The following is a 25,189-nucleotide window of genomic DNA, read 5'->3' on the forward strand; positions in this document are numbered from 1 at the left end:
AACCTTGAGGAGTGTGGGGACAAGAAATGCCTTTAAGGAATATCTCTTGGTCTCCACACCTCCTCTTGGGCCTTGTGTGTGCTCACAAGGAATCCTGACCCTGCATCTTGGGTCAATCCTAGCCCTTCATTTCTCCTCCTCTCTCCCTATAAATTGAGGACTCCATCCCCTCACATTTCATCTCCAATTTTAGCAAGTTCATGTTGCTAGTTTGTGCCTAGGAAAACATCTTTCCACCCTTATCATGCCAAAGTTACCCCTCATCCATACTTAGCCATATTATCCATCTCATCCTTCAAATCCATCGCATCCATTTGTGCACAATGTTGGAGATCCAACCACATCAATAAATCTAGGAGCAAATCGACATCACGTTGGAGGCATTTGGGTGCACTTCAACTTCATCCAAGCTCTATCCGAGGGAGAAGGTTAAGGTTTGCAAGGTATAAGCATTTGTTTTCATGTTTTTATGTCATTTGATTTATGCTTCATGTTTTTATATGTTTTAGTGTTTTGTTTGTATGCTAACCATCCAAATCCACCTTGCTTCTTTTTCCCATCTTCAGACACAAAACACGATGTACAAGGTAGTTTCACTTTCCTTGGGGTTAGTATGATGTATGATAACTCATGTGTATCAATTATGTATGTGCATATAATAATCATCATTCCCCAAAGAAGGACACTACCTTAGAAGAAAGGGAAGAGAGGATGTCTTTTGAGTCAACATGAAAGAGACCAAGAAAAGATCTCAATGCTTTGCATTGCCCCCAAGTAGACATTTAGGGAAAAATAGAAGAACAAGTATACACATAGAAGAATGGTCACAAAAGAGAAAGAAAGGAGATAGAGAGAAGATCTATAGTGCTAATATTGCTAATCTAGCACAACATTTTCCTCCCCATCTTGTTGATCTCTATTTCGAGAAGGCGAGCAACATGCCAGAGGAGCGACATCGAGCACAGTAGATGGAGCTATCACAAGATCCAAACAAGTTCTATGCTCATGTTGTAAGTCACTTTGTTCGATTATAGGAGCTAGGATTAGGTTTTGTGAAAATTCAGTTGATAAATGTTTGTCCACATCAACATATTCATACTCACTATCAGAAGCATTAGGAGTTTTATTGTCATCATGAATAGCATTTTCACCCATTTGTGAATCAAAGTTTAGAGAAAGAGGGGCAAGAACATGAATAGGAGTAAAACCATCACATGTTCTGTGCAACTTATGATTTGGAGATGTAGGTTGAACATCTTTCTTAGGAGAAAAGGGAATCATGTCGATTGTCGGAGTCTGAGGAGATTGATTATTTTGAGGGATAGCTTCACGAGCTCAAACACGGTGTCTTCATTGGCATTCTCTCGTACAACAATTCCGATGAGTCTTAGTGGAAGGCTGAGAAGGAGGAGGAACACTTGAAAAAGTAGGAATGTTTCTCTCCTTGATAGTTGAAGGTTTAGGTTGAGGTATTTCTGGTTGAACAAGAGGAGAAGAAGGCCTCTTCTCTTGATAAGAGGAAGGAGGTGGAACTGTGCCATAGAAAGGAGGAATGGTAGGTGTAGGAAGAAAACCAGGTCCACGGTGAGGAGGAGGTATAGGTCTAACCTCTGGAAGAATATTGTTCTTCTTCTTAGGAGAAGGTATAGTCACATCCATAAGAATAGGTTGGCGAGCTTCCTTAGGAGGGAGATTAGTTCGATCCGTGAAGGGAAGAACTTTATCTTCAAGTATGATAGGAATGTCAAGTGTTGGGGATCTAGGATGACTTAAGGATAATATCTAAAAGAAATCAATAGGAACACTAGGGCTTCTTTCAGATGGTTTAAATAAGCTATGGTTCACAGTTATGATTTTGTCATTGTGAGGAAATTTTAGACACTTGTGGATTGGAGAAGCAATAGCCTTCATGGAATATAGCCAAAGATGGCCCAACTTCACATGGAATTGCTCAGAAGAGGGTATAAGAACAAAGTCAACATCCATGGATTTAGTATGAACTTCAATAGGAAGGGTGATAGAGCCAATGGTAGGACAAGAGAAGCCATCAAATAACTTCACAACCATATTAGAAGCATCATATATTGGTTTATGCAATCGTAAAGTGAAAAGATACTCTTCAGTTATGACATTAACCATGCAAGAGGGATCAATAAGGGCACCACGACAAGGTATATCCTTAACCTTCACAACTATGTATAAAGGGCCATCGGGTTCTCTAATGGTCTCACTAGGGTCAAATGTAATACAAGGATCCTTAGGCGTTTCTTGTGTTTTGACAATATTAACCAAGTTTAGAGCCACAGAGGTGAATTCTTCAGAAGAGAAAGAATTAGGCACAATCTCAATAACGTTAGAGGTATGAGAAGGCAAGGGATTAGTGAAAATATTAAGATTTTGATTAGGAGGAGCTATTGATTTATTCCTTTTATCTTTCACACCTGCCACATATATAGTATTATTATCAATCAAGTCTTGAATCTTATTCAATGTGAAACATTTCTCAGTATCATGACCAGGATGACAATGAAATTGACAAAATGAATTGTTATCAAAATAAGGGGATGCAAGTGTTGGCATTTTTGATGATTATGTTGTGATTGTCATTGATGGACACACACTTGCATTGAGATCATTTTTGTATGTATAAGTTAAAGCTCAACCGGTACTTGTTCCAACCGGTATGATGCATTATAGTCCTTAGACTATTGGTGTTTTGTAGAAAACGATTACACATCTGAAGCGGTATGTTGACCCCAAGCGGTTCGAGGATCTCAAGCAATATGAAGGATCAAAGCAACAGAACACATATTTCCCAGTCTTCATTTTGTCAAACCAGCAACCGGTATTTTGCTTGAACTGGTATTTTGTCTGAACCGGTAATACTCTGTGATGAGTTACCAACCGGCATTTTGTGATGAGTTACCATCCACCAATTGTTTGACGGTGCCGACACTTTAACGGTGCTTTTTGTGTCATGTTATTGAATTTGTCTAGATGCATTGAACCTAGGAAATTGTATTGTAATCCTATTGGACCGACATGAAATCAAATTCCTTTATAAGGACATCATGTATAGGGTTTTAGGTTGTTGAAGTTGTTTCAAGGGTTTAAGGTGGTTGATGAGTTAGAGAGAGTATGAATATATAGAAGACTGAAGTAATGTTGGAATGCATTAGGAATGAGCTATCAAGGATCTAACCAAGCATTCTGTGCTATTAGCTAGATCACTCACTTGTTGATTACTCACATCTTCGACAAGTCTGTATCCCTTAACCGGGTAGGCCCAAAAGCCTTTTGTAAATCCTCTAACAATGTGGTTCACATCTGTGGATCTAAAATCCTCTAACAGGGTGGTCTTTAATCGGACTTATCTCCTAATAGAGATTGAGATTCCTAATAGGATCTATTTTGGTAAAGAACATTGTATGGCCTTAACTGGTCTGGTTCCTATTCTGCAGATAGTTACTTCTAAGGTCCATCTCACTGTGGTTTTTCCCATTTGGATTTCCACGTCAAAATCTCTTGTGTTATGGTGTTTGTGCTTCTATGGGTGAATGCATTATTTGCTATTTGGTTTGCATGTGTGTTAATCGGTTTGTCTGCTAAACTATTTTACCGGTTTATTGTTAGTCTAGCAAAGTGTTTAAGTGCAAAGATTTCTGGCATACTAATTCACCCCCCCCCCCTCTTAGTATTCATCAATTGGTATCAGAGCCAACCTTTCTATAAGTTTAACCACTTGGAAAGAGATATGGGGGAATACACATTGAGGGAACTTACTCATCAGCTCACTCAGCCTGAGCAAGCCTATGATGATTTTATGGTCAAATATAAGGCCTCTCAAGCAAAGAGGAGAGAACATGTTGAAAAGTTGATGGAGCTATCTGAAAATAGTTCTTCTGATGAAGCAGACATGGAAGCCCTGATTCATCAAGTAGAAAAGCTGAATGAATCCAATTCCAACCTAAGAAAGGAATTGGAAGGACTGACTATCCGAATGTACCAAGAGCTTGAGAACCGAAGGAAAGCTGAAGATCTGGTCAAAGACAAAGATCATGAAAACTCCAAGCTGAAGCAAGAGATCAGTGCCCTAACTGCTCAACTCCATGTGAGCAAAGTGGAAAAGGAAGACATGCAAGGAGAACTGAACACTGCCATCTGAGAATGAAAACCTGATGGAAACAAATGCTGCTATTTCCAAAGAACTCTCTGAGTCAAAGGAAATACTTGCTAAGTTCAACAAGAGTACTGTCAAGCTAGAGCAAAAGCTTGAATCTGTCAAACCTGTCAAGAACACTGATGGACTTGGTTCTTCCGCTCATGAGGAAGTTGAGACCTCTGGTACAAATGCTAGAGCATCAAAGAAACAACCGACATCAAAGGATAAAGGTAAGCAAAAGTTTAAACTTGTTTTCTTTAATTGTCTTAAAGAAGGACATAATGCCAATGTGTGTAGGAGTAAGGCTTACAATAATTTTCCTTATTTTCTAAATGATAAGCCTAGATCCTATAGATTCAATGGTAACTGTTATGCATGCAACAAGTTTGGGCATAGAGCATCTGAATGTAGGTCTTTTATGAACAATGCTGGAAGATATCCTTAGAGGACCCAAGGAGTTGGTCCTAAACCTTTTGTGAACCGGAATCACAACCGGTTTAATGCCTTCAATCATCAGTCAAGAAGTGGTGGCTATCAAGCAGCAACCGGATGGAGAGCAAATTGTTTGATCTGTCATAATCATGGTCACACTACTACAACATGCAGGAGGAAGAATGGCAACATGAATAATGGACTTTGGAGAGTACCTGGAATAGTCTGGTATCATTACAATAAACCGGGTCACATTGCCAGATTCTGCAGATCAAGAAAGAACATATCAAATGATATACCAGTCACTCCAGAAGGAAAGATTGATATTAACACTATTCAAGTAGATATGAACAAAACCTAGAAGAAGAAACCAGCAGTGTTACAAGAAGAACCAGTTTTTGCACCTAGTGTGGAAATATCGGAACCGACAAACTAAGCATCAAAAAAGCTTAGGGGGGGCAAACGGTGAAATGTTTCAAACACCCGGTTTACACCGGTAAAAGACCTTAACCGATATGTGATACTTGTCATTTGGTAGAAGACTAGAAATGGTAAAAGGAAAATTAGGGTTTACACCCTAATGGTGGAGCATTAATTATGGTAGGTGAAGAATATGTTTAAGAGGAATTTTCAAATTATTTCTCACTATCATTTTTTTGAGCAAAGAATTTTTTCAAGTGCAAAGTGATGAAAAAGTGATTTGTGCTGCGATTCAGAGAAATTAAGAAACCTTGAAGGAGATTCAAAAGCAAATTACAAACGGTCAAAAGAAGAATGCAAAGCGGTGATTCAGCAACCGATGAAGTGGAAGGCGAAGTGGAATTTGCAAAACCCTAAATTCTCAATTTCCAAAAGGTATTTCTCGAGTTTTATGTTTTGTCATGGCTTCCGCATCTCATGATAGTTCTAGTGCAACTGTCGATTCTATGGATTTCATTCAAAGAAAATTGAAATATAATGCTTTGTCACAAGTACCGGCTGGGGTTATAGTAGAGGAAGGGATTTCAAATTATATAGACTACAAAATCGAAGACCTAGGGTCTCTTGTGATCCATTCGTAGCTAGGTCTATTCTGTGGGAAGGATAAAAAGATCAAACCGAAGTATAGCATTTTGGAGAAGAAGAAACTTCACAATGCGGTTTACTTCCTTGAGGATTTCACAGATGATCATATTAGAATCATTCTGAGCAGAGTCCATGGTGACAAGATGTACCTAGAGAGAACGCATGATGTCACTCCACAAGCTATTCATGTCATCACCGATTTCTGCAATACAGGGGAAGTGCCAGCCCTTAGGAAGGTCAGCAAGACGGAAATGTCCAAGCTCACTGGTTCAGTGAGCAACTCATGAGGAATGACTATTAATTCCATCAAGGATGACCTCGTGAAATATGCATGCATGGTGATTTGATATCGAACGTTCTCTACCAGCAGAATTAACTCTGTATCTACTGCAGCGGTAAATGCCGCTTACCGGATGATTAAGGAAGATGCATCATTCAACCTCTGCACTAGTATGCAAAGGCAACTCCTATTGAATCTGAAATCAATCAAATAGGATAATGCATTGAAGTTCAAGTTTGGTCAACTATTAGTCATAATATTCTTTTATTTCCAAGGTTACTTCCCAAGAGTGGGAGATATTCAGTGGTTTGCGAACCAACCGATTACCAAACAAATCAAAGAAAGCCTGCGAGTAGTTGGAACTGGCTACCCTAATGTTTTGAATAGGTACTTTGATGAGTTTAGAGGCAAGATGAGCTTGAGGATGAGGATATCCAGTGACATTGTCAAGAAGTATGAAGATGATATCTGCTTTATCATCAATGTGGATCAATGCATAATGGAGGTTGTTGAGCCCAGACAGGAAGAAGTTGAGCCTATGGGATATGAGGTGATGTATGATATGTTGGACGGGTATGCCTCTACCCTAATTGTCTCACCCCTAGATCTCAAGGCAAAAAGAACCAGCACCTATCTGCAAAGGGTTGCACCGGTTAAATAATCCCCTAACAAGAAAGGAAAGGTAATGCCTTCAACATCAACACCGATTACTGCAGCCAATCCCAAAGTGACCAAGTGGTCACCTGCAAAGAAGAAACCGGTAGCGGCACCTGCCAAAGTCTTCAAGAGAAAGAGGAAGACAAGGAATGCCTCACCGGACTCAGAAGAAATTGTGTCTGAGGAAAAACCCAAGAAGACAAGACAAGCAAAGAAAAAGACAAAGAATGAACCGGCATCATCAACATCGGTAAATCTTGACATCTCCTCCTACAAACCTTCGACACATTGTCAAAGAACCATCAAAAATATTAGGAGAAAAGTGTTGAATGATTTGATTGATTGTTTTGATGATTTCAATGATGATGAAAAAGAAGCAGTTGAAAAAGAAATCATTAAGTATTTATGTGTTAATGATCGATTACCTTCAGAAATTAGATCTAAGACACCAGATTCTTTGTATAATTCCTTAGACAATAAATGGCTCATTGCCATACAGAAGGAACAGGAAATGAGAGAGAAAGTTTTTGCTGAACATTTTCCTGATGTATCAAATTCAAAACTATTTGAAGTAATGAATAAATACAAAGGCCTCTTCTTCATGAGGAGAAGAAGACTCCTGTTACTGGAATGTAAGGGTCAAGAAGTGCTCAAGAATACACACACTCTTTCTCTAGAAGCTCTTAAGATGCATCGAGTGGCTGAAGCCAATAGGAAGGCTGAACAAGAACCGACAATAACTAAACTGGATGAAGTGTTTGACAATGAAGGAAACCTGGTTACTAAACCCATAGACACTATTGATGTCGATGCTCTGGATGGAGAGGATGTTGCTCAGGGTACACCATCGGAAGCAATAGGATAGGAGAAGCAGGCAGAACAGGAAGTAAAGCAAAAGGAAATTGAGGACAAAAAGGAGGAAGCAAAGAGGCAAGCGGACAAGAAGAAAGCAGAAGAGGAAAAGAAGAAGGAGGAAGAGGAGAAGAAGAAGAAGGAAGAGGAGAAGAAGAAGAAGGATGAAGAGGGGAAGAAGAAGAAGGAAGAGGAGGAGAAGAAGAAGGATGAAGAGGAGAAAAAGAAGAAGGAAGAAGATGAGGAGAAACGGAAATAAGAAGAAAAGAGAAAAGAAGAAGAGAAGAAAAGAAAGGAAGAGGAGAAGAGAAAGGAAGAGGAGAAGAGGAAGGAAGCAGAGAAGAAGAAGGCAGAAGAGGATAAGGAAGAGGAAAAGAGAAAAGAAGCAGAGAAGAAGAAGGCAGAAGAAGACAAGGAAGCAAAAGCGGCAAAGAGCATGTAGATAAAGACTCCAAAGGCAACCGGTAGTCAAGCCAAACCGGCTGACCTCACCAGTCCCATTGACCTCCAGTCTGCAAGTGAAATGGAGCTGCTATAGAGCATTAAGGTTGCTCAAGAATTCCTTGAGGTGTTAAGGAGGAAGAAGGAGGAAGATGTGATCCAAGCTACAGTGGACACTCTTACCAATTTGTTACCCCGCACAAACCTCCCTAGTACTGACTCATCATTGGCCCAATTGAAGCTCCTATGCACAGTAGTGGATGATCAAGTGCAGAGCTTAGAAGAGGTAGCAGAGGCAAATGCCAAGAAAGAGAATCAAAAGGCTCTCAACATTTCCCTGGTGAAGAAACTTAATGAGCTCCGATTAGAACTGCAAAAAGCACAGAAGGATATAAGGAATGCTTTGGATGAGGGAAATCTACTACTAAGTAAGATTTGCTAACCCCATCTCTTCTATGATGATGTTCTTGCATAGAAGCAAAAGCTTCAAACTGACTTGCAGTTGTATATGAGTACCTTCAAGCTGCCATATGACTCTTTTACAACTTATGGGTAAACCGTTCACCGGTTTCACATTCAGTCTGCCAAAATAGAGTTGTAAATAAGCAACCGGACTTGAGATTTGCAGGAACTCCAACTGGTTCTACTCCCATGCCTACAGATACTTCAGAAATGTTATTTAAATCTGGATGCTCTAACGGTGACTCAAGAGATGAGCACACTAGATGCCATGGAAGAACAGGTCTCCCAGATGCAGACAAAGAAAGAAGTGGCAACCTCCCTACTTGAGTCCTGGTCCTTATCTATGACACAATTTTTGTGCTTTAAATTAGTTTTTGACAAGTTTTATTCCTTATTGTCATAAACTCTTATTCTTTTAATACTAAGGACACAGGTGTTAGTCTGTAATATTTTGTTGTCATTGTTGGCAAAGGGGGAGAAGTACAAATTTTGAATGTTTTGATGTATACTTTCATGCTATTTTTGTTAAGAAGTAGTATACATTGTATTTTTTGCAAAAGGGATAGTGTATATGCTTAGGGGGAGTAATTTTGATTATGGCATAGTTTTGTTGTAAAACACTTAGATGTCAAAATTTCCTAAGTGTTGTCATCAATGCCAAAGGGGGAGATTGTTGGCATTTTTGATGATTATGTTGTGATTATCATTGATGGACACACACTTGCATTGAGATCATTTTTGTATGTATAAGTTAGAGATCAACCGGTACCTGTTCCAACTGGTATGATGCATTATAGTCCTTAGACTATTGGTGTTTTGTAGAAAGTGATTACCGATCTGAAGCGGTATGTTGACCCCAAGCAGTTCGAGGATCTCAAGCAGTAGGAAGGATCAAAGTGGTAGAACACATATTTCCCAGTCTTCATTTTATCAAACTAGCAACCGGTATTTTGCTTGAACCAGTAATACTATGGGATGAGTTATCAACCAACATTTTGTGATGAGTTACCATCCACCGATTGTTTGATGGTGTCGACACTTTAATGGTGCTTTTTGTGTCCTGTTACTAAATTTGTCTAGATGCAATGAACCTAGGAAATTGTATTGTAATCCTATTGGACCAACATGAAATAAGATTCCTTTATAAGGACATCATGTCTAGGGTTTTAGGTTGTTGAAGTTGTTGCGAGGGTTTAAGGTGGTTGATGAGTTAGAGAGAGTATGAATGTGTAGAAGACTGAAGTAATGCTGGAATGCATTAGGAACGAGCTATCAAGGATCTAACCAAGCATTCTATGCTATTAGCTAGATCACTCACTTATTGATTACTCACATCTTCGACAAGTCTGTAGCCCTTAACCGAGTAGGCCCAAAAGCCTTTTGTAAATCCTCTAACAAGGTGGTTCACATCTGTGGATCTAAAATCCTCTAGCAAGGTAGTCTTTAATCGGACTTATCTCCTAACAGAGATTGAGATTCCTAACATGATATGTTTTGGTAAAGAACATTGTATGACCTTAACTGGTCTGACTTTAACCGGTCTAGTTCCTCTTCTGCAGATAGCTACTTGTGAGTTCCATCTCACCGTGGTTTTTCCCATTTGGGTTTCCACGTCAAAATCTCTTGTGTTATGGTGTTTGTGCTTCTGTGGGTGAATGCATTATTTGCTATTTGGTTTGCATGTGTGCTAACCAGTTCGTCTGCTAAACTATTTTACCGATTTACTGTTAGTCTAGCAAAGTGTTTAAGTGCAAAGATTTTTGGCATACTAATTCACCCCCCCCCCACCCCTCTTAGTATTCATCAGCAAGTTTAAAAGGATCAATTGGTTTTATAGGAGGAAGTTTGATAACATTTATGTGCAACAACTGATACATAATACTATGTAAAGATTCATTCAGAGAAGTAAATTGTCTTTCTCTTTGGAAAAATTTAGAAATAGAAGGCACACCTATTGTAGCATTCACATTGTTGTTGTTGATTGTATCATTGAACTTGATGAATCTTTTTGTTGGTTTGAACTTCGCAAATGGTTGTTGACACTCTCCCCATAATCACTCGGAGCCATAGGAGTGGATTTCTCCATTTGACTCATAGCCAGTTGATAATTGTGGAGTGTTGCGCACAACTGCGGAAAGGAAGTAAACTCGGACAAAAGAAGCTTTTCCCTAATATCTTTTTGTAAATTAGAAATGAAAATTCTTTAAATATCATTATTAGGTACATGAAAAAAAATTTGAGCACACAAATGCTTATATCTACCAATGAAATCAATCACTTTTTATTTAACACCTTGTTTACAATCCATTAAATCAGTCAAAGTGATTTTAGGACCAATGTTGTTTTGAAATTGTTGGATGAAAGAATTTTCTAGTTGTTGAAAGGAAGTGATAGAATAAAAAGGCAAAGAGCAATACCATTGTAAAGCTTTATCTCTTAGTGTTCTTGTAAACAATTTTGCAAGCAATCTTTGATCATAAGCAAAATCAGTATACAGGGTTTGAAATGTTTTGACATGCGTAAGAGGATCACCTTTTTCATTATAGAGTTCTAATTGAGGGATCTCAACATGTTTAGGTGGCATGACTTTAACAATATCAAGAGAAAGTGGGCTCGCAACATCAAATGTGGGCACACTAAACTTGGATTGACTCATAGAAGCAATTTGTTGTTGTAAGGAAGACATGGTTTGAGAAAGATTATTAATTGTCTCTTCGGTGGAAGAATTGATGTTACACATAGTTGATTGAGAAGGTGGTGTGATGTTATTGAAAGAAGGCATGGACTGAGAATAAGGTGGTGGGACATTATGATAAGTAGGCATAGGTGATGATTGGGTAGGAAAAGGGACACTTAAAGGAGGAACAAAGTTGTTGAAAGAATTGCCCCCTTGTGTTACATTGATTGGTTGAGGAATAATATGAATACTTATGGAAGACATAGGTAAAGATGGAGGATTAAATGAAAAGAGATTGCCCCCATGACCAATGGTTGTAGGAATGACATTTGAGTTGATGTAACCATGATGTTGGAGCTAAAAGTAGGAATACTAGTCATAAGAGTAGTTAAAGGAATTGAAGGATTGACTTGTGTTGAAGGTTGTGAATAACCTAGGGTCTCGGCACAACTCTTGATAGGCATGAAATTAGAATCAAAAATATGTGCAATGCCACACAATATATCAATTCCATTCTTATCACTTTGAATCACACTTAAGGCCTTCAATTAATTGAAGAGCTTCACTATTAGGGTATTCTTGGGACATCCATTGTTGAAAGTTATCAAATTGATTGTCCAATGTGGAAAGTTGATCTATAGAGACCCTAGTTAAAGCTTCTTCTTCATCATGGGTTTCATCAATGGGGTGAATAGGCACATGATTAAGATGAGAAGAATTAGTATGATCCTCATTAAAGAAGTCACCCAGATTAGGCTCCATTTCCTCGGTAATTAAACCTTTGGAGGCCTTAATTCTAATGCTTCGTCTAACGAGGATAGGATAGGTAGGACTAATAGTGGTAAAACTCATGCACTAGAGGGAAAATTTGAATTTTGAATTTTGGAACAAAGATTACAAAATTGATTAATGCAAAATTTAAGAAAATACTGATTAAACAATTTGAACTTTGTTGGAAGAAGAGGATGACACAATTTCTAAAAATGAAAGAAAACTAGAATTTTAAAATTAGGGCCAAGGGAATACCACTTAATTTTAAAATCAAAATTTTTAAAATTAGGGCAGACTATAATTAACCTCTTAAATTTAAAAAAATTCTTCAAATTTGAAATGTTGAATTTTGGAGGTATTTTCGATTCTAGAGGGATCAAAAATCGACAAAATTAGCCAATCTTCTAGATTTAGGCTATTAAATACAATCGTAACAGTCTCCCAAAATTTCAGGAAAAAAGTCGAGGACCGTGGCAGGAATGCACATGGTCCGACCAACTTTTTTTGAAAATTTCAGGGATAAATATTACAATGATTTCAAAGCTAACCCCAAAAAATTGACAAATTTTACAACCTCTAGATGGGCGAAATTAAGGTTCAAATGTAAAAATAGGACCCTATTAGGGTTTTGAAGAAAAAGAGGAATTGAATTGCAAATTTGAAAAAGGTCAAGCCTAATGGATAGGGACACCTTGGAAAGTGTTTAGAAATTTGAATTTGAATTAAATTGATTTGAAATTTGTGCAAAATCCAATTAAATTTAAAAATTAGGGTTTTATGACCTAACCACTTAATTTTGAAATTTGAACTTTGGGAAAAATGAGGGAAATCGAACATTTGAATTGTAAGAGTGAAAATATGTCTGAGAACAATAAAAAATCTGAAAATTAAATGGAAATCCAATTTTTGCACAAGTTTAAGATTATTTTTGAAAATTAGGGTTTTAACAAGTAACGTCTTAATTTTGTAAATTTGATTTGCAAATTGAACAAGACAATAAGGAAATTGAATTTGACAAACAAAACAATTTTCAGATCTAAGATAACCAAAAGCAATTCTTACAAATCACAAGTTCAATTTTAATTTTAAAAACTAGGGTTTTTAATAATTTTACCACTAAGTTTGCAAAACATTTAAACTTGCAAATGAAAAATATGCAATTTTGTTTGAAGGAAAGCATGCAAGACATCGGGTTCACCAAAATGTAATGTGGCCAATGTGTATTGGTGGGTGAAACATATGTGAATAAGAGATCAAGACGAAAACTACCCTTTCCCTCCAAGGAGAGATGAGAGTTTCACTACGGATTTCCTTTCAAAGACTTTTCACCTAATTACATTGGAAGAGGATAGAAAAATCCACTAGATTCAATCTCTACAGAAGAAGATAGAATTCTGGGTGAAATGGGAATGATAAGCTAATCCCCTCTTCCTATTTGAAATGGAAAGGAATTGATTGAATTATGTAATGCAAAAGCGACAAAGAATTGATTATAACTTGAGATCAGAATATGGGATGAAGTTGTGCGCCTGGATCTGGCAGTAATATATCGAGACGAAGTCACTCTGGGAATTTGAGGAAAAGTTGTCCGGACCATGGCGGGAATGTACATGATCCTTCAAAAAATTTGCGAAACTAAAAGGGTTTTTTCGCCTCTACAAATGGAGCTCAAATTCAAAAGTACAGCTATGCACTTGCAACCTACATACAGAAAAAGAAGAAATGGGTTGGGATTGGGGGTTTGCCTTTAGATCAAATCTCAGTTTTGAAATTAACCAAGTAATGAAAGAAAGTACTTGCAAGTAAATGTAAATGAAAGACTGAAATGTAAATCACCTCAAGGGAGGTTGTGATAGCAATGTTGATAGAAATGCTTGCATGGAATTGAATGTTGGGATCAATCTCCTCTTCAATGGTTGAATCCTTGACTTGAATGCAACACCTAGCCTTGAAGGGAGACTTGAGATGCTCAATGCTTGAAAGGGATGCTTGAATGCTCTTGAATGCTTTATCGCAAATTTTCACCTTATTGAACTCATGCAAATGAGAGGGTAAATGCCACTTAAATACATGTCAATTAGGGTTAATGAAATTGATTTTCATCATAGGACGACATCAGGGAAGTTTTTCCGCTCACTGCACAACCTACAATGAATGCTTAGGAAAGGTCCTGCCCCAAAATAGGGCAGGGAAAGGGGTGTCACGCCCCTGTCTTGCCCCTTTCTCCAGGCCAGAGTGCAGACAGGGTGGTGCAGAGGCCAAGGAAGAAGCAGATTTTGAGGGTTGAACATTCTCCAGTCTTTGATCAGGCTAGGGGATTCAGTCTCACGTGTGTGAGGACCCTAATGTGGTTGAAAATTGCTAGGGTTGCAATTTTATGACACTACTAATACAAGGATACATGAGTGGGGACTCGATCCATAGGAACGATGGTACCACGGGGTCAAACTGATATCTCCCTTTTTTCACTTTACCATTGGGTTGTAGAGCACGCTCAAACCTGAAGATTCGGGTGAAGTCGATGCTTGGTACTTGCAGGTGCGTAAACAAATAATTGAACATGTGCATATAAACCATATAACATCACATCGTGAAAAGGGAATGTAAGCGACATAGCTTGTTGATAGAGAGTAGTGCGATACTTTTCCCCTTCACCCAAACACATCAAAGATAAAATACAGTGTAAGATCAGAACAAATAATCATCCATAAGCATAAAGATTATATCCAATATTTCATATAGAATCCATCTCAATAATCATTTAACTATCAAGGCATTGATATCACCAAATAATCATATCATAATCAGCAATATGAAAAGCATCTAATAAGAACATCATAAACAACATCATATAATTCCATCATAGACATCAACATATAAATTATCATCCACAATCATATAACAACATTCATGAAATTCATCATTATAGCAAGGAACCATAGGGCACAAAGTGTGAATACCACATATGAATCCAAAAAGGCATAGCTGAACATCACAACCAAAACCAAAATTGACCAACACCAAAAAGGGTTGATCCACATAGAACTCAAACCACAAAGTCTGACAAGACAAAAGAGAGGAGGGGGGCACTAAAATTTATGTGGATATATCAATGGTGGTGATGGCTTGATTCCTAGTTTGTACATGGGGTTTTATCTTCTTGATTTAGAGATCATGGCTCTAATTTATTTTCTAGAGTAATTTTAGTGTAGTTGATTGTTTAAATTGTGTAAGGTTCGTGGGTGATCTTCAATTAGGATATGGTTATGACAATTCCATGTGATGGTTGGTAGTTGTGTATTAATCACAAGGTGATGGATGATCTTCTATAATGATTGGCTATGTCATAAAAGAACTCTTGGGTTTTATTTCTTACATGTAGTGATAGCCCATTGACATCTCACAATCCTATAAAGAGCTCTAATATCGCCAGTTGTAATGAGCTTGCAAGAATAAATAAGGCTGTACACACAGAAATAGATAGAACGGACAAAAAAAATCATATATATAAGGTACAACTCACGAACCACTACTAGTTTTGGAAAAATAAACAAAGATGTTTTTCTTTTAAATTAATTGAAATTAGTTTTTGTAGATAGAAGTGGACCAAAATAAATAATAGTTGATACTTGATTGAGAAAAAAATTAATGATGAAGAGAAGATAAAAGATATAATTACATGCACTTTATCTCCAAAGAAAGAAGACTCAATCCCTCAATTTCATAAATGCTTTCAAAATGTAAGGCTAGTATTTCTATAAATCTAAGTAATATTTATAATTACATTAGTATGGACTTACTCATGTAGTTAAAGAAAACCAAATCAATCGTAGTCAAGTAAACGGGAATAATATTAAAAAAATAAGATTTTAAGCTCTATATGGATATGGATCAGTTAAATATTATTCTTGGATATATTTGATTATAATCAATGGGAAAAAAAAAATATGAATGAGAAAAAAATATAAAGACATTACACATAATGAAAAACAGAGTAATTAATGTTAACATAAAAATATGTAAGAATCTCAAGGAGCATACATAAAACAAAAACATGAAGAATAAGAAGAGGAGGAAGTAACAAAAACATGAAGAATAAGAAGAGGAGGAAGTAGAAGCAAAAATGGGAGAATATTATTATCAATCATGAGGCAACATAACAAGTGGTAATGCTTAGAAAATGAGGTCCTTCAAATACATTAATGCTCAGAAAATGAGGTCATTCAAATATGGTTTGTTTATAATTTTTCCCGTCATATGATTTTATATATGTGTTATGTTCAGTTAACCGCGTGACGCAGTCAACAACGCATTGTTCACCACACGGTCAATTTATGCCGGGCTATCCGACCTCCAACATCTCCACGTGATCAGTAACTATGGGGCCGAACATCCATGCCATCCTAGCAAGTAGCCATGCAAGTGGACATGGATATGCATCTATGTTGATGCATGTCATCAATACGATTCTAACATTTTGGAGCCAAAATAGCTGTGTCCGAAGAACATGAATTCTCCCCATTACTCAAAATAAATAATAAATAAATATAAATAAATAAATAAATCTGAGGTGCCCTTTAGAATCTATAGTAGACGAAGTTAGCTATGACGATTGCCGACACACTTCAATATCTAGACCATTTCTTGATGCATTACAGATGGAATTTAATTAAGATAGAATACAAAAAGTTGAACTGAGTGATAATTGAAACTCATATCCAGTTGAAAAGTTGAAAAAGGAACCATCACAAGGAAATAGCATATTGTACTGGTTTTGATACAGATCACTAGCGATGACGAGAAATGGAATAAGTATAAGCTGAATTTATTGTTTATTCTTTGCTTTTGGCGTGTCAAGGTGGATTTGTTATATTCATTCTAAAAAGGGTCCTACAATATTCCTGTAATGCCTATGCCATGAACTCTACTCAATGGATTGATTTTGCTATCCACTAATGGAGAACAAAGCCCTTTTAGTTAATGTACGTAGAAACTTTTCCTGCACTTCAATCGAAAGGTGTATGCCGAAATAATCTTGGCTCAAATCTGGCATCTGGTAGATAATCTTCATGTAACAATCGAATGAAAAAAAGTATCTACATAAACACAATTGATATTTGAAATCTGAGTTGGGAATTCTCCCATTCAAGGAAACAAAATTGCTATCATTGATAATTGGAAATCAATTAAAACTTAAATGTCTTTCGGAAGAAGATTCAAAGGGCGTCTTCTTCTTTACCCAGCGGATTACGTTGAGAAACAGGCGGGAGAGGAAGAATACATACAATATCTCTGATATTAAATAACGTATACCCATAACGAAGGCCGCTGGAAATAGTAGTACAAACCAAATCTTGTATCTTTCTGGCCCAAAAATAAATTGTTTGGACTGAAAACTAATGACGAATATGGTAATGGGAACAAAGCACGGCATAACCCATACAATCACTGTTAACCATCCAGATGACTGAATGACCAGATGTATGGCTGTTCCAAATGCTACCAGCAGGGATATGAGTGCAGACCATAATAGATAGATACAGTATAAAGTCTCCACTGGATTTCTACTCACACCTGCAAGAATAGCTGATGCAATGGAAGTACAAAACGAGAACACATCGCAAATCACAAACATTTTGAAGAGAAAAGAATCGATAAATACAGCTGTTGGTTTGCCTCCTGCATTTAAGTCCAGTCCTCCTGGTAATGTAAAGACTGCTGCAAAGGACACTGTGGCGATCAGCACTGCATTTATAGATATACCCTGGCCTTTGAACACTAGTTTAGTAGTTGCTTTCCTTATCCATCTTGCATCTTCCAGCATCTCTGGAGTCACCACAGCACCATTTATTTGCAGCACTTCTTTGATCTGCAACAACAATATTCTCTATCTCTGAGTGACTCAAACAATAAAGCAGAGGGATTACCTAGCCGAGTCCAGATTTTTCTATACAATTTGAAATCACTTACACTGCTGAAAAGTGCTGGATCTGTATCAAAATTCCTCATTGCAATTTGCAACGGAGTGTGTCCGCTTTTGTCGCGATGATTAAGGGATCTTTTCGACATCAAGGATAAAAGCATATTTTTGAATTGAAATAATACAGCAAAATTGGATTCCTCAGAAATCCGGACCGCACTGATGACAGCTAAATGAAGAGGTTTTCTTCCATTGCCGTCGACCAGTTCTCTACAGTCTCTGGCGTACTTTAAAATAACCTTCACAAGATCATACTTCCCCTCTTTAACTGCTATGTGAAGCGGGGACTTTTTTTCCTTGTCCTCTCTGTAACACAAGGAATTGTCTTTTTGCAAAAGCAATTCTCCAATCTTCACCGTGAATTGATAAGATGTCAAACCGGCCTGAAAAGTAGAAAGTGGAGGAGATAATGCAGCCATGTGCAGGGCCGTTCTTCCAAATTCATCGGCTTGCTTCACCATTTCAGGCCTCTGTTCTACAAGCATCATAGCTACACCTGAAAAAATTATATGACAAAGTGTAAGCTAAGCCAGACCTTTCTGGAAAGATTAAATCTCAAGGTCATTCGATTACAATGGATCTAATTTGATCTATGCATACAAATTCGTTTATCATGATTTCTAAATTCATCTTAATTCTAAATGTGTTGATTTTCAGGCACCGTAACCCTAAATTCGGAAACCTTCTAAATATCGAAACATTAAAGGTGGCTCAGTGAATAGGAGCGCAATAATTACCTGTGTGTCGATGGAAGACGGCAGAATGGAGTGGTGTTCGGCCGTCGGATCTCTTCGTGGCCTTGTCGGAAGTCATTAAAGGCAACAATATCTGAACAATATTACAATGGCCGCCCTCACAAGCTTTAAACAGGGCAGTTTCACCAGCATCATTTAATGCACCAACAAGACCGCCATGACGATCATGCTTCAGTAATAATTCCAGGACCTTCTCATTTCCCCCCTTTGCGGCTTCATGGAGAGCAGTGTTTCCCTCCCAATTCACCGCGCTCAAAATATCACCAGCCTCTATATCTCGTTCAATTTGTCGGAGCAATTCTTGTACCACTTTGTCATGGCCATGGAAGGCTGCCAGGTGCACTGCAGTATTTCCATCTGAATTTTTTGCCCTAAGAAATTCGTACCCTACTAGCGAATTTTGATTAACCACTTGCAGCAACTTTTCAATGAATCGAAGATTACCACAAGAAACTGCTATGTGTAGTGCAGAATTCCCAAGAGGGGTAACCTCATTGAGAATATCAAGCTTAGCCGTGAGCAACTGGTTAAGTGTATGCACGCTCCCCACCACAGAAGCCCTGTAAAGCCTACTGTCCATTCCTTTCAAGAAATTAACAGTTTCATCCATAGATCTGAGGAAAGCAGAGTCTGGGATATTGCAACTAGCTTCTGGCTTCCACCTCCCTAAGTACCCTTCCTATATATAGCATGAAGATAAAGCCATTAATGGAAACTGCATTGGATTGAGTGACGGATGTAACCATTAAGGAAAGGATAGAATTTATAATCTGGTACACACCAGACAAGCACTGACTAGACGGACACATGAACTGACCAGAGGACTCTGTCTTTGCCTGAGATGCTATCATTGTTTGTGGGATGTAAGGTAAGGAATGTTGTACGCATCTATTTTGGTTTCAAAAAGTGGTACGGTGCGATTAACACGGGATGTTAGTCGCGATTTTCAACCGTAGATTTTCTGTCCGACGGCTGAGAACGCATAACACGTCTTGTTAGTCTAACAGATTTGATTGTTTTGAAGCCAAATAGACACAGCCTCAAATGTTTGTTCTTGCACTACCCTTTGTTTTTAATTATTGAATCAAAGCAAGTACAAGAATGAAGTTATTATTGAATCAAAGCAAACATAAGAATGAAGTTATCAATGTCTATATTGAGAAGTCATTCTTAATTACTTTTGGTAAAAAGAATAACTAGCACTTGCACGCCTTTTTTGCGTGCAATGAATTGTCGATAGGCTGGTAATTTTCAAAGTAAATATTATATTGCATAAGTATGTATTGTAGATGAAATAGATAAATCCAACTCAAATTTGCCAAAATATATTACATTTATTTAGGGAAGTTTCTTTTATGAATACAATAAGATAGGATGATTTTGACGTAGCATTATCAAAAGTAAAATAATTGTATCTAGTATTTTGTCTCTAAGAGCAACTCTAGGTGTTCATAGTTTCTTTTTTGGTTCATCTTAAAGCAGTGTTGAATCTCCCTAAGTGGTGGACATTGGATATCATGCCCTCAAGTAAGATAGACAATTTAAAATGAATGCAAGCAAAAACGTAAAATAAAGATCATAACTCAATGTCTTAAACTGCATATGATAATTAAATTAAATACTTGAGTAGATGTTTGGAATGACTGTAAGCTCTTTTTTTCTTGTTGTGCCAGTGGTGTCCCCGTGACCCAGCCCAACGCCCAACCCGCCTTACCTTGGGCTTACTTTTTGCCAAGTTGGGGATAGGAAGGGGTGAGTTGAGGCAAGACTAATCCACTGGGGATGTACCAAGTTGCTCGCAAGTCAAGTGCATCAGGTGAGTCTGGGGCTCAGAGTCGAAATCAAGAAAGGCATATCAAAGTATGCTGAGCTGGAAAAATTGGGATGTGAATGAAGACAAAGAATTGAAAATAAATAACTTTAGTAAGTGGAAGAAAGAGTAGAATTCAATGTGTTTGTAAGTAGAAAGTATAAATACTGAAATGAATCAAAATGATGCATTGAAAGTGGAAGTAAAGATTTAGATATTTGCCTTTGTTTTTTCTGGTATCTTCTGGTGGTGTTGTATTTGTGGAATTGAATTTCAACAATTCGAAGGTGTATATGGCACATATTGTATCTTCTTTGGGGTTGATTGCAACATCCTTTGATACAATACCAATTGTAGTGTGCTCCCATTCATTGAGAGTGAATAACTTGTGTTTAATAGACCATAAAAATCATATTTTTTATAAGGAACTTAGGAAGCAGTAACAAATAAGATTTACCAGTTGAATGCACAGGTTCATATGAATGGGTTTTGGCTTTGTTTTTGTGAGAGAGCAGCATGCAAGATGGGATAAATCATAATAACTTATATCAAATAGAACACAAGAAAACAAGAGATGAATTTGAATGGTGAAGCAATATAATGAACATGAATTATACATTGAATGAATCAAGTGAAAGGTATAGGGGCATACCATACTGTCCATCTTTCATGTACAATGGTAGACATTTTGATTGTTTGTCAATATGTGCAACCTTGCCTTCTTTAATTGTTTGCTTCTCTTTGTGGACCTAATAGTAATTTGGCAGAAGGATCACGAGATTCCAAGTAAATACCATTTCAAATGATTGAAATTTATTAAGTATATAAAGCAAAAGGAAAACATATTTTAAAGGCTCTGCCCTAGTTTATATTGTAGAATAGAAATTATGTTAAATGTATAGATTATTGTAAGAATATACTAAGATAGGGGAAATTGAATAGCAGTAGCAAAGAATACCTTGAACAATCTTTTGTTTCTTCAAATAAATTTTGAAATAATGTAGAGCCTTGTTGTGTTTTCTCAAAGCCATCTTGTAATTCCCTTTGTTGAAAATCACAAACAAAAAATCAAAGTTTAGTCATTTTAGCAAATTGACAAAGGGCAAGATACATTGAGCAAAATTTATTGTTTGGAAACATGAATTTTGTGGGGTACTTGTATAGTTTCTACTATAAAAGGAATTGCAAAAATCAAGCAAAATACAACTAATCTCATCATAATTTAAGTAAAAAAAGAAATGTATTGATAATTCAAAGATTCAAAATTTATACCACTGACAACCTGAATGATGGGAATAGTTTTTGGAATAAATTATTACTTTTCTATATTGGCATTTGTGTGTTGCAATCCAATGACATGGATAAACTGCATAGTTGAAAGTAATATGATAACATCTTCATAAAATCGTAATAACTTAAATAAAATAGAATAGGAGAAAACAACAGAGGAATTTGTATGGTGAAGCATACAATGAACATGCATTATACATTGAATCAATCAAGTGAAAGGTATAGGGGCATACCATGTTGTTTATCTTTCATGTACAAGTAGTAACAAATAAGATTTACAAGTTGAATGGGCAAGTTGATATGAATGGATTTTGGTTCTGTTTTGTGAGAGAGCAGCCTGCAAGATGGGATGAATCACAATAACTTAAATCAAATAGAACACAAGAAAACGATAGAGGAATTTGTACGGTGAAGGAATATAATGAATGTGCATTATACATTGAATGAATCAAGTGAAAGGTGTAGGGGCATACCAAGCTCTCCATCTTTCATGTACATTGGTAGACATTTTGATTGTTTGTCAATATGTGCGACCTTGTCTTCTTTAACTATTTGCTTCTCTTTGTGGACCTAACAGTAATTTGTCAAAACCGCCACATGATTTCAAATAAATACCATTTCAAATGATTGAAATTCATCAAGTATAGAAACAAAAGGAAATCATATTTTAAAGGCTCTGCCCTGGTTTATTGTAGAATAGCAATCATGTTAAATGAATAGATTATTGTAAGAATATACTAATATTAATCAATTAAATACTAGCACTTCCATAATTTAAAATTTCTCTGTGTCATATGTGTATAATTTTTAATAACTTAAATTTGTGAGGACATTCATATGCTACCATTGAAGGCTTTCAAAGCAAAAGTATTGTAAAAAAGTTTAATTCTAGTCATGAATGGTATGTTTGTAACAATAAGAACGAAACAATTGCAATTCCAATTAATGAGAAGTATTGTGGAGATATTGTGGATTCATATATTATATTACGATAACTTCAACAATTAATAATCGATAGTTCTTTAATACTTTACTACCAACTATACTTTCAGCCATGTTGTCATTTCTCCATCATAACAAAATAATTATGACAATTAATATTTATTTTTCTTTACCTAATTATTATCAACTATACTTTTAATCATTCAAAAATTAACTAATTAATACGTCATTATCAATTATTAATAATCAAACTCAAATTCAACTATTAGCAACTGTAAAGTGAAACATAAACCTGTCTTCTCATGTTTCAAACTAAATTTGTTGTTAATTTTCTACGCGTTTGTTTTACACGGAATTTTCTCGCCCTTTGAAGGGACTGAAGCTTTTGTTTGTCAAAGGGAACAGTGATTTTACAGTATTAATTTGGAAATATAGAAAATGTATACTAATCTTATCTCCAATAGAATTTCGCATGCTTCTATTGTCATGGCATACAGAATTCAGTTAGACTGTACATTCAACAAGGAAATGAAGGCATCCGTTCAATTTAACACATACCTTTTGTTCTTGTTTCGAACCTGCAGAAGTGGATTTTAAATTTCAACCCTAGAGAAGTTTCCCCCATGTATAATACTGTACAATCTCCCACTGAAATATTAGTCTTAGGAGTGTTTAACCGAAATTGGTTGCATCATGGGCAATACCCTGGAGATCGACATGCACAATGGAGAAACCCTAATTTATGCATGAATTAAATTAATCTCCATCAATTATACTCTACCGCACATTAAGCTTGCTCTGACATCAGGAATATGGCTTTAGACAATTGAGATGGAGATAACAAAATTCTTCAAACCAAAATGTAAAATTCAAGCCTAGAACAAAGTCGTATGCATTTGATTCCCACCCACTATCAAAAATTGATGGATTCCAAAAAAGAACATTCAGATAGATGCCCCTGCTACACCAATTTTATGCAGACTCTTGAGGTATGTCCCTTTTCATGGTTTCAATGTTTTTTTTTTGGGTTTTCTACGTGTCAGATCATTTCTTTTGTTTGCTAACAGTTGTAGGAAGATTGGTTTTGGTTCATATCATTTTTCTGCTGGGTTTCGTAAATTTTTCTTGGTAATGCTGCCCATTGAGGTATGTCCCTTTCCATGGTTTCAACGCTTTTTTTGGGTTCTCTATGTGTCAGATCATTTTTTTTTGTTTGCTAACAGCTGTGAGAAGATTGGTTTTGGTTCATATCATTTCGTAAATTTTTTTTTGCTAATGCTGCCCATTGAGGTATGTCCCTTTCCATGGTTTCAACGCTTTTTTTGGGTTCTTTATGCACCAGATCATTTCTTTTGTTTGCTAACAGCTGTAGGAAGATAGGTTTTGGTTCATATCATTTTTCTGCTGGATTTCGTAAATTTTTTTTGCCAATGCTACCCATTGAGGTATGTCTATTTCCATGGTTTCAACACTTTTTTGGGGTTCTCAGTGCGCCAGATCATTTCTTTTGTTTCCTAACAGCTGTAGGAAGATTGGTTTGGTTCATATCATTTTTCTGCTGGGTTTTGTAAATTTTTCTTGCCAATGCTGCCCCTTTTTTTTCATCAGGCTTTGCATCAATTTGATCATTCCCTTCTGGAATTGAGTTGATACCTTATGTAGCAAATTATGTAGCATATTCAGTGTTAATGGTTGTGGGGTTCAAGGTGATTTCATAAATTCCTCCTACAGTTGTTGATTTCAGTATCCATTAGTCGACAAGCTGAGGAAAGGGATTTCATTTGCACCAACATTCATCACTCCAGGGAAAGAACTACAGTTGTTGATTTCAGTATCCATTAGTCGACAAGCTGAGGAAAGGGATTTCATTTGCACCAACATTCATCACTCCAGGGAAAGAACTACAGTTGTTGATTTCAGTATCCATTAGTCGACAAGCTGAGGAAAGGGATTTCATTTGCACCAACATTCATCACTCCAGGGCAAGAACTAGAGGGAGGCAGGACCAACAAGAAGGTGTTTACTTTTATTTAGTATGTAGAAATTCACATTCATTTTGGAAGCCAATGCATTCTTCAAGTTATGCATGATGTTTCATGTAAATGATCTTGTATTGTTATTTTCCAACAGGTCTGGGGAGGCAACCGGACAAATTTTAAGGAAGCTAACTGAAAAAGACATTGCATTGTCAAAATATTTTGATTTAATATAGGCACATTCAATTGAGAATGCCAAAAGCCTTGATGTTACTGAAGCTGAGAAAATCATGCATGAGGAGCTTCTAAATAGAAGTGATAAGATCTCTCTTGAATTGCTTACCTTGGAAGTTGACATGAAAAGCACTCAATGAAGCTGCAAAGGGGAATTCCTGAAGCAATAAAATAAGTGGGAAGCATATTTCCCACCTATAGAAGGGCAGAATCTTTGCATGACTATAAATGGAGTTGTTTTGAATGGATTTTTCATGACCCCTCTGCCCATAGATAATTGGGCAACCAAGAAGATTCATATTGTGTGAATTTTGGATGTCTCTCTTTTACTAACAAAAATCTTAATGGTTGGCTCATTCATTTCTCATTTATTTTGCTTTGCATATTTTGATCTAATTTTGAA

The 25,189-nt window shown here is 36.7% G+C and overlaps 1 protein-coding gene across 2 annotated transcripts; it reads right to left on the bottom strand.

Annotated features, from left to right (window-relative positions):
• Positions 1–16,962: 16,962 nt before the first annotated feature.
• LOC131041864 (ankyrin repeat-containing protein NPR4-like) lies at positions 16,963–19,508 on the bottom strand. 2 transcript variants are annotated; one of them, XM_057975091.2, is made up of 4 exons: positions 18,517–19,507; positions 17,770–18,275; positions 17,462–17,668; positions 17,248–17,373 (listed from the first exon to the last, which is right to left on the bottom strand). In XM_057975091.2, exons 1-4 carry the CDS (start codon positions 19,142–19,144, stop codon positions 17,368–17,370), a joined length of 1,347 nt encoding a protein of 448 aa, XP_057831074.1. In that variant the 5' UTR covers positions 19,145–19,507; the 3' UTR covers positions 17,248–17,367. The 2 variants fall into 2 exon arrangements, with proteins under 2 accessions (XP_057831072.1, XP_057831074.1); XM_057975089.2 differs by having other exon boundaries at positions 16,963–17,668; positions 18,517–19,508.
• Positions 19,509–25,189: the final 5,681 nt, after the last annotated feature.

The sequence above is a fragment of the Cryptomeria japonica genome, chromosome 1, assembly GCF_030272615.1.
Source record: "Cryptomeria japonica chromosome 1, Sugi_1.0, whole genome shotgun sequence".
In the NCBI taxonomy this organism is placed as follows: Eukaryota; Viridiplantae; Streptophyta; class Pinopsida; order Cupressales; family Cupressaceae; genus Cryptomeria; species Cryptomeria japonica.